Source organism: Orbicella faveolata, unplaced genomic scaffold, assembly GCF_042242905.1.
Source record: "Orbicella faveolata isolate gen_17 unplaced genomic scaffold, um_ofav_v1 contig_25, whole genome shotgun sequence".
Classification (NCBI taxonomy): Eukaryota; Metazoa; Cnidaria; class Anthozoa; order Scleractinia; family Merulinidae; genus Orbicella; species Orbicella faveolata.
The window spans coordinates 1479958-1497687 of record NW_028301553.1 but is presented as its reverse complement, the minus strand read 5'-3'; the positions used below and the strand labels follow the sequence as shown (position 1 = coordinate 1497687).

The 17730-nt window shown below is 39.0% G+C and overlaps 1 protein-coding gene across 1 annotated transcript in view; it reads right to left on the bottom strand.

Annotated features, from left to right (window-relative positions):
- LOC110040616 (uncharacterized) overlaps positions 1–17730 on the bottom strand; it is a 48634-nt gene that overhangs the window by 19300 nt on the left and 11604 nt on the right. Inside the window, exons 14-35 of the mRNA XM_020745878.2 lie at positions 16670–16765; positions 15723–15862; positions 15300–15366; positions 14355–14439; positions 13089–13210; positions 12501–12618; positions 11716–11808; positions 10928–11088; positions 10446–10584; positions 9375–9501; positions 8716–8941; positions 7293–7470; positions 6837–6944; positions 5915–6004; positions 5396–5518; positions 4822–4947; positions 3776–3898; positions 3067–3192; positions 2724–2846; positions 1916–2203; positions 985–1419; positions 374–496 (exon numbers count right to left, since the gene is read on the bottom strand). Coding sequence (XP_020601537.2) covers positions 374–496; positions 985–1419; positions 1916–2203; positions 2724–2846; positions 3067–3192; positions 3776–3898; positions 4822–4947; positions 5396–5518; positions 5915–6004; positions 6837–6944; positions 7293–7470; positions 8716–8941; positions 9375–9501; positions 10446–10584; positions 10928–11088; positions 11716–11808; positions 12501–12618; positions 13089–13210; positions 14355–14439; positions 15300–15366; positions 15723–15862; positions 16670–16765 — 3217 coding nt within the window. The remainder of the gene's footprint in view (positions 1–373; positions 497–984; positions 1420–1915; positions 2204–2723; positions 2847–3066; positions 3193–3775; positions 3899–4821; positions 4948–5395; positions 5519–5914; positions 6005–6836; positions 6945–7292; positions 7471–8715; positions 8942–9374; positions 9502–10445; positions 10585–10927; positions 11089–11715; positions 11809–12500; positions 12619–13088; positions 13211–14354; positions 14440–15299; positions 15367–15722; positions 15863–16669; positions 16766–17730) is intronic.

Genomic DNA, 17730 nt, shown 5'->3' with positions numbered 1-17730 from the left:
AAAAAAATACCTAAATAAATGAAACATGCGGCAGGGAGTTTCTACATTTCATGCTAGGTAAGATTTACAAGTTGCTGTCATAGCGAAAGCAGAAAAAAAAAAATGAAAAAAGCAAATAAATCAAAAAACACTTGATTCAGTCTTTAACACCGTTTTCATAAATCCAGATATATATATATATATATATATATATATATATATATATACACACACACACACACACACACACGGTGGTTAATTTTCTTCTACAACCTTTAAGTTGACAAATAACTAAGTGCTTGACTTGCTCGTCGACGCAGACCAATAGTTTCTTTAGTAACTAACACCTTTGCTCATTATCATGAGAGGTTGTACGTTTTCTTTGATTGATTACCTTCACAGTCTACTCCAGTAAACCAGTCTCGGCACTGACACTTGTACTTGGAAATGTCGTTAGCATCATTACTGCAAGTGGCGCCATTTTGGCAGGGACTGCTGTCACATGGGTAAATTTGAACTGTAACAATAAAAGAAAAATTTATCCTGGAACTATCAGCGAGAATTGTTACAAATCAACCTGCTCTCACAGTTTTCTCGATGATATAATTTATTTGATTCTTACTCTCCAGGATCTTAAACCCAAGAAAGCCCAAGGATAAACCAATCACAATTCCTGAGATGTAGCATTGAGATTGGTTGGTTCTTCCGACTCCGACAATCTAGTTTTCACTGGATCATGAGCGACGCGCAATGGTACGCGGAATCAGAAAAAAGTTGATCTGATCCCATTCAATTCCGTCACTAGTGAAAACCAGCCTTAAGTAACACAGTAACTCAGTTAATATTCATGTCCATAACAGCATTAAAAACGATCGAAACTAAAGCGTTTGAAATTTAAGCAGTAAGCTGGCATTTGATCGGAATGTAGAATTAAGTACATTTCAACAACACACTTGGAGTAAAACTCAGCGTGGATGTGTTGTGCAAAAGCTGCTTTTTACTTACCACCACAATTATCTCCAGTGAACCAGTCGCCGCACTCACAGTAGTATCTATCAGGATCGTTGAAATGCACCACACATGTTCCTCTGCTCTTGCACGGCGAGGTGTCGCACACATTTGGACCAGTGAATGCAGGCCTCAGTCGATACATGAAGTTAGTGTAGGATGCACCCACCCCTCTTACACACTTTTCTGGAAGGGCCTTCCCATACTTGTCATAGCTGTCAACTATTTTTGTATCTGTCCAACAGTCACCAAAGTCCTGAACGGCAAAGTATTCGTAGTCCATGTCGCGCGCGAGGTGCGCACATTTGACTACTGTCGCTTTTGGATCTGACGCGTTGTACGAGCTCGCAAAACTCCCGAACTTGATCTTAAGTAGTCGGTCATTTTTTCTCTCTTTAAAGCAACCCAGAGGATTCCGTTCTGGAAGCAATTCTATACGAGGAGTTAAAAAAGAGGAAAATCAATGGCGGTACGCTGACCTGTTTCTGTTCATAGCGCCAATTGTGCCACGGGTACTCAAAGTCTGATCCAGTCTATTGTCGAGTCCTTGAGCACAGTTTGGCCTTATGAACAATCTTTTTCAGCCCACAATTAAACACATTTAAAACCGTGGGTCCATATCAGCCCATAAAAATTGTACTACTTGGGTACCAATTGGGATAGTCAAATTGGTACCATTTTCCTCTCCGAAATGCCCCCACCCCCCCCCCCCTCCCCCAGGAATATTGAATATACGCAAAACAACAAGTTGACGAATTTAAGCTTTTAGTTATTCGGGGTGAATTGACCTAATTTTCTGTTTCAATTATCTTTTCATCGTAACTAAGAGTTCTTATATTTTGCTAATAAAATGTGTATTGTTGTTGCTATTGTTACCTAATATCTAGTAACTGAATATCACAGTTCATGTTTCTAGAGGCGAACTTACCAAAAGTGAAGACAGCGATACGTTTGTCGATGCCGATGCCATTCGGACAGTTAATTTCTTTGGTCGAGCCTTTGATGTGGTACTGTTGCCGTGCATTCGGCCCTGACCGACATATGCCATTAAATCCTAGTGCAAAGAACTTGTAGCTTCTACCAAAGGCCAACTCAGCGCATGCGCTGATTGATTCTTTAGACCTACCCTGTTTGACTAGATTTTTAAAGTCACCGAGCACATCGGATAGAAGATTGCTTCCAATATTGAAGCAGGCGATTCTCGTGAAAGAAGGAACTAAAGGGAAAGAGAAAAACGAGAAAATTGTTTCTCACTACCACATTTCTGCCACTATAAAGAGATCACGTACAGCTTTGTGAGCTAGTTCTCATGATCATAATCTTTAGTTTCGGGACAAACTTACTGAAATAAACTAGAAAACCAACATATCCGTCCCAAACTTTCTCGTAAACTAACATGATAATTGTGTTAATTGTACTAAGTCAACGTATTATAGAATCGATTTTCTGTGTTTTTCCGAAAGTTAGTTAACCAGTCTTGTATATTTATTTATTGCCAGCCATCATGATTATTTGACGGGGTGATATCATTCTCGACCCCAGAGCTCTTCTGTTTTGCGCATGAGGAACGGCACCCTGTCAAGAAAGACAAGGGGCTGGGGCCAAGAATGGGGAGATATGCATCTCACCGTACGATTCTTACCATTGCCCTAAACGAAAAAAATAATACAATAAACAATTGTTTTAGATAACAAAGCATGACCGCATCATGTAAACAGTTCATACACGAAACATACCTTGGCAGTTTTTGCCGCTGTATCCGCCTGTGCAGTGGCAGTGATATAATGAAACATCTACGTCATCATTTGTACAAGTCCCTCCATTAACACAAGGCTTACTGTCACATGGAAAGATTCGAACTGAAATAAAAAAAAATTTCTATCTTTGTAAGGAATTTTGTTTATACTGATTAATAATTAGCGTGTTTCTTTTTTTCATAAATTGATTTAATTATTATCTTATGCCTTAGAAACCAGCCCAAGCATTTCAAATTACAACGGTCTTAAACTGATATGCTCACTCAAAAGGACAAGGGAAAACAGACCAATCAAAATACTAGTTGGGTAAGTTTTAAATTACCTTCACAGTCTTTTCCAGTGAACCAATCGCCACATTCACACGAGTATTGTGCGGGGTTATCGGAAGTGCTGTTACAAGTTCCGCCGTTAACGCATGGATTGTCAACATCACATATGGTTTGTGCAACTAAAGAAATGCAAGAAGTTCAATTTCTTTCGATCAGTGAATATGATGCATGTAATAAAGAAAAACATCTGAGGTTCAATTTATGTCAGTTTAGCTAGCTTTAATTAGAGAGTAGTGGAGTGCGGTAGGTGCCCTGACGTCTTTTGCCAAAATTCACCCCTTCTTTCCTGCTAAAATTGACATTTTTATAAACGAATATCCAACGCGAAAGCTGAACGCAGTAGTAGCTTTGTTGTAAAATAGGTGATTCTACTGAGAATCTCTGAGATAACTGAGTATCTGCTCCATCGATGTTTGCAAGTGTGAGACAGTAGCAAAGAACTTGAGGTAGCAAAGTCACCGACTGGTAACGCGTGGCTTGATGCAGATGCAGGTGGTTAATGACACGAAATGCACAGTCAAGTGCAAGAACATGGAAAGGTCTTTGCCTTCTTTGTGTTTGCACTTTATAAAATAATATTGCATCACTTTACCTGTAGTTAGCTTTTTTTTTGCTAGTGTTGTAAGGGGTTTAGTGTATATGGATATACTTATCTTAGGGTAATTTAAAAGAGCATACAAAAAAAAAAAAAAAAAGGGTTACCTTGACATCTGTCACCTATGAACCAATTTGGACATTGGCAGTGATACTTTGATGTAATGTGAGGATCATTACTGCATGTTCCGCCATTAAGACACGGTTTGCTGTCGCATGGAAAGATTTGAACTGCATGGAATAATAACAAGCAAGCACTCTTTCACAACTGCACTTTAATTGAAAGTGTGGGCCTTGTTCATAAAGCGAAGCAATGCCGGTGACTCGGTGCGACCTAGGCCTCGCTCCCACATCACAAAGCAACGTACGGAATCGCCTTAAGACACCACAGCCATAAGGCCAAATAAATTCCCCATCCACATCAACTCGTCACGGCGACCGTACCGCGATTTTAGGCTGAGATGTTTCATGAATGTCAGTAATATCCCCCCACGCACTCGCCTCTTTTGGCGACTATGGCCGTTGGAGCGTGATCGCGATCATGTTATATTCTGCTATCTCCTTGTTCAATTCGAAACACCAGCTTCGCTTTATGGAAAGAGACCCCAACAAACGACATCGGAAACTTTCGTAAGCTCCAAACCCGTCTAAAATGGACATAATTTGCACCCAAATTGCATCAAAGGTACAAAGACAACCCTATGTTGAGGTGAGTGAAGTTTATTTGTACATTTATAGCTTTATTTAGTTGGCCTTAAGTAAATTTTCCATAAAAAGTCTATAAAGCGCTCATTTGACAACCTTTAGTCACAGCAGTCACATACTAAGCTTGGTCTTCCTGTGTTCGAAGTAGACATTACCGTTGGTTTAGTTTATTCCCGCATGGAAACAACGCTGCACAATATTGTATTACATTTAGTTTCTCTTTTCTTTTTGGTGTGGGTAGGAGGTTTGAATGAGAGCTGCCCACTTCGTACAAAATTCCATATACATATCATGTATACATGTCATACGTGTCAAAATGCCATATGCACAATAATAGGTAATTAGTATTTTAAGAGCATGTAGAAATGAAAAACGAATCAGTAAATAGATTAATAGAAATGAAAACGTTTACGAAAATGGTTCATTTAAGAACAATTATTTACTCTCACCTTCACAATTTTTGCCAGTGAACCAAGCACTGCAAGCGCATTTGTACTGAGATGGATCAACAGCTAAATCACTACTGCAATAACCATTGTTGACGCACGGATTACTTTCACACGCACTCGTCAAAACTTCCAGGAGAAAGAAAAAGTAATTGTAATTTAATGATCAAATTTAGGAGTCGAACCAGCAAAAGTTATGATTATTTTGTTGGTGTAAATGAAGAGTCCCGCAGATACATGCTTTGGTGGCCGTTAATAAGTATTCTAAGTGGGGAAAAACAATGCACTGTATGTAGAAACCAGAACCATTAATCTGTGCTTCAGGACACACCAGGCCATAATAAGGAACAATTAGGTATTCGAGGCCATAATCTCTAGGACAACTGTGTTGTTATCTTGTAACCAAGCCTTAACTTCAATATATATCATTAACCTGTAACTATACTGTTGACCTGCTCCCATTAACTGCTTAGAATATTTTTGGCGAAGCTGTCCATAAAGTTTATTCGTAATTTAGAAGTCACTGTCATTTGCCTTGCATATCTGCAGTCTATCATACTAAAAGCTCATAGCCCACCTTCACAATTACTCCCAGTCAACCAGGGACGGCACTGACAGTGGTACTTTGAAACATTTTGAAGGTCGTTTACACATGTCCCATCATTGTAACATGGACTGCTGTCACAAGGATAAACCCGCTCTAAAAGAAAAAAAAAGAGAGAAAGTAAAGCTTTGAGCATGTTTCTGCCAAATTAATTTTCTTTCTTTTCCACCAATGAGGGGAGCTGATCAGTCTCATTTTTTACTTCGCGGTGACGTTTGACGTTTGACGGCAGCTGACTATCTCCTAACCCTTTTGGTGATTCTTCGTAGAATCAGGAAAAAAAAAATAAAGAACCCAGCGACTGCCACGATCCTACAATCCCATGAAGCGATTCCTCAAAACTCTTATGATATTTCATATGACTCAAAAAAATTGTAACCGAGCGTATTTGCGTTAAAGACGTTTGCCTGGAACCTAACATTTTTTTTTGGTTTTCTTCCCGTAAAATAAATACTTTGCTCAGAACATAGTAATCTTGCGTATTCTGACTACCTTGACAAGTGTATCCAAGAGGTGAATTTATTTCAGGAGAACAAATTTCTTCTTCTGCGCAGGGGCTACTGTCACACGGGTTGAGCTTCACTATAAGACGATAAAATAAAACAAATTCTTACTATTATAACCCGTATATTAAGACACGCACTAATGTTCAATACCTCTACAAATTAGCACTCGATACAGCTAGCTAAAAAGTAAAGTACTGAAGATGAGAAATAACTGCATAACGTCAAGAGAGGCTGAAGGGGAGGAGAGTCAATCCCCAATAGGGGCAAGGCAATCACAAGGTAAGCTTCCTCTAGCTATTTTTAGATGTTGTATTTAGTCCCCACAGCGGATATTGTACAAAGCGCGTAACGTAGATGATTTCGTGGAAGATGAAAATGCGTATTCAGCCGGTTGAGCTGTCCTCGTGAGTATCACACAGATTGACTATTTCTCGACCTTCCTTAGATTTAATTTCTAAAGGCGTGAGTGATCTCAAAATAACTTGACAGAGATAACCGTAGGAATAAGATCTTAAAGCTTAAAGCCCCGGCCAAACGATCGCAACAGTTTGTCGCAACATATTGCAACAACCAATATGTCGCAACATATTGCAACAACCAATATGTCGCAACATGTCGCAACAGGGTGGCCAAACGCGGACAACATGTTGGGCCCAACAATGTTGCGATATGTACATGTTGCGTTGAAATGTTGCGATCGTATGGTCGGGGCTTAATGTTTGTTGGATATTAACTCTCTAATCCTTCATTTTGTCTTGGTAACATATATAACTTCAAACGCGGATTCGATGCCGTTTGGATGTTACTATGCAAGGGATTTATAGAAATTCGTTCGCAAACTTAGAAAAGCGAGTAGAATTGTCTCATTCTTAAGTTTTAGCTAGATGGTTTCCACTTAAATATTTTACCTTCGCAAAAGGAACCAGTAAAACCGGTCAGGCATAAACATGGGCTATCCACCGAGTTACCATTACAAGTTCCACCATTCTGGCAAGGATCTGGACTACAGATCATACCTGTAATAAAATCACGCAGCTGAAACTAAGACGAAAGCATTACGTCATAAAAAATATCGCCGTTCAACAACAATATCGTTCATTAAAACTAAAATTTTAATTTATAGCTGAGTAAATAGGGTAAAGCAAAGACGACGACGCGCCGAAGACGACGACGCGCCGAAGACGACGACGCGCCGAAGACGACGACGCGCCGAAGACGACGACGCGCCGAAGACGACGACGCGCCGAAGACGACGACGCGCCGAAGACGACGCCTAGTAAAAAATGAACTTATATTTTACCAACGAATTAAATTCGCGATTGTCTAGATCTGTATTGGTTTTATAGAGTACTTGATATCCATACCTTCAATATTCGCGTTAACATGGCATGGTATGTTTACGCTGCACAATATTTCAGTGACTGGTTTATTGCGGACGTAAGCACATGCCAAGTCCGATACAGTTGATGTTATACCGTTCTCGGCAGTTTGTTGACAGACCACTTGACGTGTCATGATGCCGGCACCACACGAGGTCGAACACTTGCGAGGAGAGGAGAAGGTATATATTAACTCCATCAACATCTGTTACATGAACTTTTGGTTACTTAATTACTATGTTTAATCATTAAGGCACAGGTGATACTTGAAATGACAGAGGAGGCCAACATTCTGATTAATAGTATAACCAAGAGAAATATTCTTTCGAGCCAATATTTATACCTATAAAAGCGTAGTAGTAGTAGTAGCACTAGTAGTAGTATACTTTATTTACCCTCGGATTGTAGAGTAGCTTTAACAGCTAATGTCTCCGAGCATTTCAACAGCACAATGGGCAGAGACCAGACCACAACACCGGGAACTTCGTGTCCTGCTCTTTACGATTAGTGTGTGGGTTCTTTAACGTCCCCTGCTGACCATAACAGTGAAGATGCAGGAGACGGGGCCTACGGTTTATCGTCCTTATCCGAGAAGACTAGAATATCTAACCATTTGCAGATGTCATTGCAAAGGCAGCATATTCTCCTCAGTTATTTTAAGACCCTGAGTGTTGGTCCGGTCTGGGGCTCGAACCCGAGACCTCCCGCACGGTAGTCCGACGTGTAAGCATTTGGCTTCACTTAGATGACTTTAGTTTTGTTTGAAATTGCTTCTTACTTTGTGCAGGAGTTGTTGTAAAGTGCTTCGATGTTGATCGAAAATTAACCTCACAGGACCCCCATGGGTTTGATTTCCACAACTCGGGTGGAAAACAAACTGAAACTTTGGCATTTTACATAAAGTCTGCATGAGGACTTTGTGTGTGGATTTTTAGAAAACTCGGCCAGCCGTCATTTCCAAGTCTTCTCCGGTCTCTCTGGGAGAAGCTCTTAACAAACTAATTGGAATAGGATGAAAGACTTTATCTTGGTCGATGTATCATCTAAACTGATATAATCAAATTTATGAAGAGCATTCAACGCAACATGACCAATGCGAATAGCTCGACAGTGGGGATCCTAGTAGTATGCAGGACGCCTGTCACATCTGAACTCAGTCAGCATTGCTATCCATGAGTTCTCGTAGCTCAGAGGATAGAGCGCCCGCCCGGTGCTCGGAAGGTCATGGGTTCGATTCCTTTCGGTTGATCAATTCACCTTTCATATTACCAAAACTACCTTGCTGTGATAGTCTTCCAGCGACCCGCGTAGCCGGGTTACCAATGTTTAAAGTGATATTTTTTTCATTAGCGACCTAGCTTTAATAAAGAAAATTGATTTACCCAGTTTTGGGCTTCTGTGCCCTTACCATGGACCAGTTTGAGTTAACAATCCACTCAGCAGGACAAAGTATTTCATTACAGACTTCGCTAACTGAAGCAAGACTCGGCTTAGTATCTGCTGAACACTGAGACTCTGGTACGTCTATGGTCTCCGTAGAGGAAACTTCTTGTCTGCAAATGACATTTCGTGTCCGACTTCCACGGCCGCAAGTCTTAGAACAAGGTGACCAGTTTGTAACGTACCACCTGGAACTGAAGAGTTCATTTTTGATGAAATTTCTCAGATACCTTACAACCCACATGCTAAAGGATATCAATATTTAGGGCCCGTTAGACCTATACGTAATGGTACCCTAGTGACTATTCTGGTACAAGTTACTTCTACATGTCATTTGCCCGGGCTCATTCAAAATAGTTGAGTTAGGTGAGAATTAAAACCCACAAAGACCTCAAGACCACGCTTGATGCATCCATCTCCCAAAAAATTACATGTAAAGCATAGCTTCCCGCGTATCATATCGCGATAGAACATGTTTCTTTACTTTAAACAATGAGATCGCGCTAAATATCTGGCCCAGTAGGTCTGCGGTTATCTCCGTTTCTTCTTCTACTTTTTCTAAAATTGTCGTTTATTTGCTGGAAAGTTTATGAACTAAAGTCAGTTAAAGAAATTCTTATTACGTACATGGGTGCACAGACTTGCATGTGGCATTCCCGAGAGCTTGGTGGCTTGGTTAATAAGTCACAGGCTTCATCAGATACGACAGTTCTATCGCTTGTTAAAACACAACGGACGTCTCGCTCTTGAACACCTGAAGAAACAAAACAAGGGGGATCGATCAAATAGGACAAATGTCACATTCTCTTCTGAATGAAATGATTTGACACGAGACTAGTTTGATATGCTCTGCTCCCAAACAACCATATCATGGAGTGTAGACACAAGAAAACACGACCAGAAGTGAAATAAAGCTAAATAAGTTCTTTTTTAACGAAAATCGGAAATTCGCGACTTTGGAAACCTTCATTGGTGATGACTAATGAAATACTCCTTTCCTTTTAAAGTAACGAGATGAATTGTTAGTAAATTTAAGAAGCAAATCCCTATTATAGTAGTATACCTATATTAAATTTAACCTATCGCTGAATGGTATGATTGGTAGTGATGTTACACAGGTATTACTGCAAAGGGGTAAGTTATTCTTGTACTAATGTCACAACCATTTTTACCAGATTAGAATGAGGAATAACGACAAAGTTATTTAAAATTCTTGAGTTCGAGGAGTATTAAATGCCAGAAAAGATTTAAGACCACACTTGATACATCAATCTCGCAAACAACAATAAAGAAAAACGTTGTTCGTAGTATATTGCGATGGAACATATTTTTTCAATCAATAGGATCGCCAGCGCTACTTGTAAATATCTGTTTTGTGTAGGATAGGAAACGACCGCGTTCAGACCCACTAACTCATCCAAGACAAAAGACAGTTACGTTTCTTAAGATTTTGCAGCTTTAAGCCATAACACTGATTAGCTAGTAAAGAATTAGTACAAAAAATTTAACTGACTAACAAATTTGAAAAAAATGCGCCATTCTTGCGTAGCCCTTACTCTTAAAACACAAGTCCGCCTATCGACTTCACATGGACCCTGCGTCCAACCCTCCAAAACCACTGGCACCAGCACCTTTTTACTTTAATCCGACACCATAAAGATATTAAACTGTATTAAGTCTGGTGTAGATAACTTTTACCTCCTGCACAATCTTTGGAACAGTCAGACCAATCCGTCATATTCATCCATTTGTAGGAAAGATTCAAAGATTCACCAGGTAGGAGGGGCCTTTTTATCGCATAGTCTACACCTTGATTCTCTTCATTTACCCGTAGAAACTAATTAAGAACAAACAGATATATTAATTTTAAATCACGGTTGTGGCACCTACACAAATTTACGATGCACTCTACGATATTTGATTTCACCATGCATAAATCATTGAGAATTTGACCGAGTGGGCGAGTGGGATAGTGACAAAAGTGTTATAAATTAAATTTCAGCTATAGTAAGTGACGTAGTTAGGAGAAAGGGTAGCTGAGTAGTTTAATAAACTGAACTTAAAATGCCTTGGTCCTAGTAGTCCAGATTTCACTTTCCCGGCGATAAACTAACTGACTGGGTAGCATCCCTAATTTGTAATTTTTAACGAATTTAATTAAAAAAACATCAGTATCCTACCACGACTCTGAGTGCTTCATTGGTTGGTCCACGTATCTCAAGTACATCTTTATATTTCGTGCTCTGGTGCTTGTAGATAATCTTAGCTCCAGCGTATGTAATAGTTTTAGAATAGACATAAGGGACATTGATGAGGTATTTTCCATACACATCCTGAATACCTACATAACAACGAAATGCATTGTTAAAAATTCCAGAAGGTAAGCTTTGAAAAAGAAAGATTCCCAGAGATAGATACCATACCCAAGGAATATTTAACAAGACAGTTTGCATTTGTTTTGAACACAACTGATAATTTTCTAAAGTACATATTTTATGAGTATTTTAGGTCACATTTTTATTGAGAATATACTGTTAGTTATTTAGAGTAAATCTACTAGCGTTCCATCACGAATGTCGTTCTCTGATTGGTTACGCTAGTCACTATCTATTCTGCTGTAGATAGTGAGTAGCCCAGTAGCGTGCCCTCGTCAGTGACAAACTGACGGCCCCTTTTTTTCTGTGAAGAAGATTTAAGTTTTGGGCGAGTAATAGATTTATCCTAAAACAATTAGATTATTCGCTCTCGATTTCTGTGCGTAATAGTTGACTCGGGCCCTCGTCATCTATCGCGTGATAGAAATCCCGAACTCAGAATCTAATTGTTGAATAAAAGGTTACTTTGAGTAATAACATGCAAGTGTCAGTTTTGCTTAATAAGTATTTTTCAATTAGTTTTGGTGATACAATTTGTCCCATCTGTCGTCTTAGCTTGCGGTTTAACTTTCCCACCCTCTAGTATTACTGACCTATTACGTTGTATGTTTTCCTAGCTCTTTTTTCGAAATAGGCGTAAGATGTTCCAGGAGGCAGTTCTGTTATCAAAGCTGACTCGCGGATATCTGCAAAGAAATTAATTTAACTTCCATGTTAGGGGTCGTGGACACGTTAACCTGTTCCCCATTGAATGCCTACTTGACCTCCTTACTTTTAACGTCCACTTGTAAGTTTGCTGCCCCACGAGTCACAGCATTCCAGTCGTACAACGTACGTTACTAACGAAACTTGTTGTCTTTCAAATGTGTTGTTTTTCAAATCAAAGGAAACATTTTTTATTAATCAAATAAATCTTTCTCCTTCTTGATTTCTCAAAACATCTGCGTGTCTTCTTATAACGTTTTGGATTTTAGCGGAGAGAACCATAATTGTCAGTACAAGGCCCCCCGATGTTTGTAAAGTCTATTCAACCGGCTTTGTCGCGACCGCACATGCAATTTCCTCAGTTTTTGTTGCGTCCCGTAATCAAGATGCTATTGGTCAAACGTGCCCCGCGCTGACGTCCAAGCATTGACTACGTTACCCCCTAACTCCTCCCTAAACGTCCAGTTGAAGTTAAGCGGCGAACAAGTGAATATCTCGACGGTCCCTAAATAGTACGTGCATCTTGGAATATTAACAGAGATATAGACTAGCCAAAAGCCCAAAAGGAGTTTGTTAAAAGGTATTGTATGGAAAAAGAGGTATAAAGGGTGTGCATGTGTTTAATCATAAGAAAACAATCAATTCTTTGCTGAAGGAGCTACCGTTGACTTACTCGCGATCTTTCCTGTAAAGCTGCTGATCTCGTAAGTACAAGAGTCGGCCTTTCCGTCGCATACACCACAACGATCCGCTATTTTTCTCGAATGCAACAAATGATCGCAGCCCACAACCTAGGGAATGGTATTAAATACATTTGATTAACAACAGTACAAGTTAAATGTACGTAAATTAAATGTATCAAACTTGGAGACCGTGTTTGACCACATTTCGCATTTACTCTAGAAGAGAGTTTAAAATATAACACGCAACGGAGTATTTTTGACGAACTTGAATGTTTGATATATCTTCTCAATTGAAACTAAAACTACGGAGAAAACGGCGAGATATAATCGTAAAATCATATATTCAACCACAGTCATGGTCATGTTTTTCTTTGTTTAAACTTGATAAATTATCAATGAGTTTGAGAAGTTCATCTCAACAGCAAATGATAGACTTATATCTTTGATATCTTTATATTGATAGACGTATATCTTTGGTCTTTTCTCGTCAAGAGAGGTTTTGAAAAAATATGGGCTCACTCAGAACATTGCAGAGATCCTTTTCTTCAACTTGTGATGTGATTCCAAAGTAGCCTCACCTCAGGTTTCCCTTTTATGCAAACATCTAGGTCCTCCATCGTCTTCGTTACTCGAGTTCCATCTTTAACACGTCCTTTCTCATGCAGTAAAATTCCAACCCGGCAGTTTAGTCCACAGGGATCTGCTTAGCATGATAAAATGAAGTTTAAGAAATTAAGAATGAAATAAACCTGAGAAAATAAAACCGAAACATTGCTAAGTGGCCTGACAGCATCAGTAGAATTTGCTACAGATAGAAAACTTATATTTATGTTAATATTAATGTGTTTGACATGTGAGGACGTTCGCTGTTTGCTCCCACCACACAAACTGCAATTTTCTGTGAGTGTAAGCGTGCAGTATCCTTTTGGATCTGTCCTTCAAGGGCATTGTTGGTAAACAATCTTCACTCAAATATATAATATAGACACTCTTAAATTAAGCTTGAGCTGCATGAATAACGTCAAATCAATTATATTTGTTCTCAACAAGGCTGTAATCATCAAATCTGCAAATCCTGACAAAGATAAGAAAAATATTGTAGCTGACGTACGGAAACCAGACATGTGCTCCATGGATGGCAACTGCAACGTGGAAAGTACGATACCAGGCTGAAGTCATTACACAAACAACTATTTCGACATATTTCGGACTTTGTGATTAAACTACGAAACAGAAATACTATATACTCATTTTGAAAGGAAAGGTATAAAAACGCCACAGAGCTTAGCAAGCATATATGGAGCCTGAAAGACCAGATCGGAATATTGATAATCTGCGATGGCCGTTCTTTCATTGAGTAAAGCATCCAATGGCGTAAGGTAAAAGAAGCTAGATCTTATTCGAACGTTGCAAAGAAATGTAATTTGTGTTTGTTAGAGAAATATTTTATTTTAGACACTCCAGGAAACTTTTGCTGAAAAGTGTCATCACCTAATTAGCTATAGCATCTCATTTGACGCGCCACGTGCCACACCTATCATGTGCTGTGATTTTTTTCAAATATCTTTCCCTGTAGTCGTTTTTGTCACGCAGTTGCCCAATGATTGCTTCAGAAGAAGCATGAAATTCTGAGTAGCAAACAAATGTCTTGGACCAACTAAACCAGCTCTTTGCTCCTGTTATTTATATATGTATACCTATATATCTTGTAGTTGAATGTAAATCTAAAGAATCTCAACGTTAGGAGACAGGACTTCTTTCGTAATCATCAGTATGATTGGGCTTTGTCAATATCATGAATTTCCTAATACCTAGTTATTAGTATTCACAGTCAAAGATCTTGCCTGATTTTTTGTAAAAGGGAACAAAACTTGCATCAAATGCCATACACTGCATTTGCCTGTACGTGGATGTCGCGTTGACGCATTGCTTTAAAAAAGAAACAAATCCATTTAATACATGGCCATGACAACTTTATTATATATAGGTCGGGACTTGGTGGGTTTAGAAACTGATGGTGGAGATTGCCGATTTATCCGAGCTCTTTAAAAATAACAGTGATCACAGTACAAGCAGAAAATGTCGCGGGGAAACTTATTTTCATAGCGTTGTTATAATATTATTATTTCTTATTTTATGGCTAGTTCCGTGAGCGGGCAAGATGAATCAAATGCTGCGCTGCGGTTGGCTACCCGCGCGGGCAAGATGGAGCTATCTTGCCCGCTCGGGACTACCTGGCGCGTCCCGCAAGAAAAATTTCCCCGAAAGCCATATAATAAATCCTTTATTGACCACGCTTGTTTGGTCAAGATGGCTGGGTATTTTGCTCGTTCTTTTTTTGCGAGTTTATGGACCGAGACGGAGTCGAGGAACTTGGCCAATATCTAGCCATCTTGACCTCACGCTTGGTCAATAACCCATATTTATAATTATTATTATTATTATTATTATTATTATTATTATTATTATCGTCCTCACGTAATGTTTGCTTAGAGTCCTTAGGGCCGAGACCAAACCATGGTCCCTGGGCACCAGGGGATAGCCAGTTTTTAGCTTGATAGCACCCTCCTCAAAATGTGTGCTGTACCTAGCAAGGTTATCTTTTGTAGTTTACTGATGCTTAATTGGCCGGGAATTCTCCCAAGATAAGTTTCTAATCCCTTTTTGATAGCTCCAAGTGCTCCAATGATAACTGGTATTATTATTATTATTAGTAGTAGTAGTAGTAGTAGTATTATTATTATTAGTATTAGTATAATGTAGTCTACTTCGGACGGACGTTAGCTTACCATAAAGTTGCAGGTCCGCCAGTGACCTATATTTGATCCTTGACAGCTTTTGCCTCCATACTTAGGTCTGATGGAAAACACATGCAGCAGAAATATTCGCATTATATAACGTACATACACTTTGTTGAGAATCCCTGAAAAGGATTTTTCAGCATCAATGTTAAAATAATAAATAAATAGCAGAGATAACTAGAAAAACTAATATGTACATTGTTTGAATATCCTTATTTACATGACAAATTCACTGAATTACAAATTCAAATTAAAGTATTGACATGATGGCGGAAAATATCAGGCTTAGTCACCTTTCATATCCGTTTCTCATTCTTCATGTAATTCTACAGCTTATTTTATGTTTGTTTTAATTCAGTCCATAGCGAACAAGTTATACATTTAGTAATCTAAAGCTGTTTACTGACTTACGCTGGATTAGTGCACGTTCTTTTTCTGTACTGTACCCCACCCCCACAGGTGAGAGTACATGGGGTGTAGCCTGACCACTTGCTCCAGCCCCCATCAACACGTGGACGTCCATTATCTTGGCATTTTCCCTTAATGCACCACTGACCAAGAATAAAAAACAAACTAGCTGTCAGCCAAGACTGAAAACAAAGTGTTCGTCTAGCAAATAACAACCCACCCTCCCCCCTTGTTTTTTGCTTTCAGAAAACACAACTGGCATGTATGAGCATACGATAAACAACACGAGCCAAAAATACAACTTATGACAGTATAATACATGGCTTTCGCTTCTTCGAAGGCTTTTTGATCTACATATAACTCGATCGAAACGATAAACCACGTTTTTTAGTTTCCTGCACAGCAAAAACATTTAACCTGTCAGAGGCACCACATAATTCAAACTGCAAATGAGGAGAAGAGTTATATAACCTAAGACGATCTGTGTAGCTTCTCAAATAACTCCTGTTTTATGTCTGCAAACCCTAGACTACCATCACAACGATAAATGACAGCTTTTTAACGACGACGGTCTGGTATCTACTAGTGTTTCACACTTCCACTGAGGAAGCTGCCATTAGTTACCGCTGGCAGTAGCCTGCGCTGGATTAGGATAACAGCCAGTTATTTCTCCAAGTAAACGAGTGGACTAAAATGAATTGAATGTCCCTCTTTTAGTCTTCTCCACTCTTCTCCACTCCACTCTTTGCGAAAGGATAAAACGTCGCTATTTTATTCAACTACAACCACTGTACCCAGGACACTGAAACGAGCGAAAGATTAGCCAATCACAATGCAGCATTTCAGAAGATAGTATGCTCGCAGAATTCTACTAAAATAGGATATTTCAAAACAGAAATTGAGACAAAATACAGTGATTCTTTCGCTTATATGTAAAGAGTGTAACATACATCCCTTGGCCCGCATGCTGTTCCATCTGCAACAGGAGTATTGATACTCTCGCGGGAATACCCATCAGGTGTACAGTACAAAACGGCACAATTACTCTTAAAAGGAAAAGAAAAACTGTTACAACAAAGGAAGGAAGTTTCGAAATCTCCCCTCGTAATATATAGCTTAAATTGAATCCATCTCAAGCTAAATTTATTCCTAGAGCATGTACCCTTGCAAACAGAAAGTAATTGACTGAACTTTACATTGCCCCAAAGATAATTTCGCCCCTATAATTGTCACGGAGAGAGAGCTACGAAAATTAAATTAGACAATTAGAATTACAATAAAAATATTTTAAAATGTCAGTAAAAATCAAAGTAATCGTGGCCACGGTCAAAAAGTCAATTTGGCTAAAACTTCGTCAGTTGGCAGCCTTAGATAACTAATTGAAGTATATCTGGTTAGTTCTTGGAAAAATGTAGTATAAAGGTAGAAATCTGTGGAAGACGGTCATTGTACTGGAAGCTTAAAGATTTCGCTTATCGAGGACGCGAAATCTCACACCTTTTGAGGTTCTCGCTACAAAGGCATTTAAATCGCTGTGAATCGTTCTTAGGATAATCTGCAAACAATGGTCCTTCCTCAGTCAAGGCACGTTATTATTTTAATCTGTAGCTCATCATGAACAAATTGAGGCCGGAATAATTAGAGTAAAAAGTCTAAAATAGCCCAATCAAGTAGCTCAAAAAGCTGACCGGTTGGGCGGCAAATCTTGTGACTGATTTTTGCCAGAGATGGTTTAGTCATTGTTTTTTAGGTTTATGATTTCATATTTGTGGAATATAGAAGAGTTTTCGATGAACGCTAATCAAAGTTTCATAAAATCACAGTTGAGCTTTCATTTATGTCATACACGAACGACTTCGCCGCAGTTTAAGTCTGTTAACAGAAACGAAGTTCTTCTTTAAAAATTCTAAGGTGATGACTTACCAGATTGTTATTTTTAAAAGCGAGGAATACTTCATTAACTTGCCATGGAGATGAAAATTTCCCAAAAGGAATGGAATGAAGAATGGTG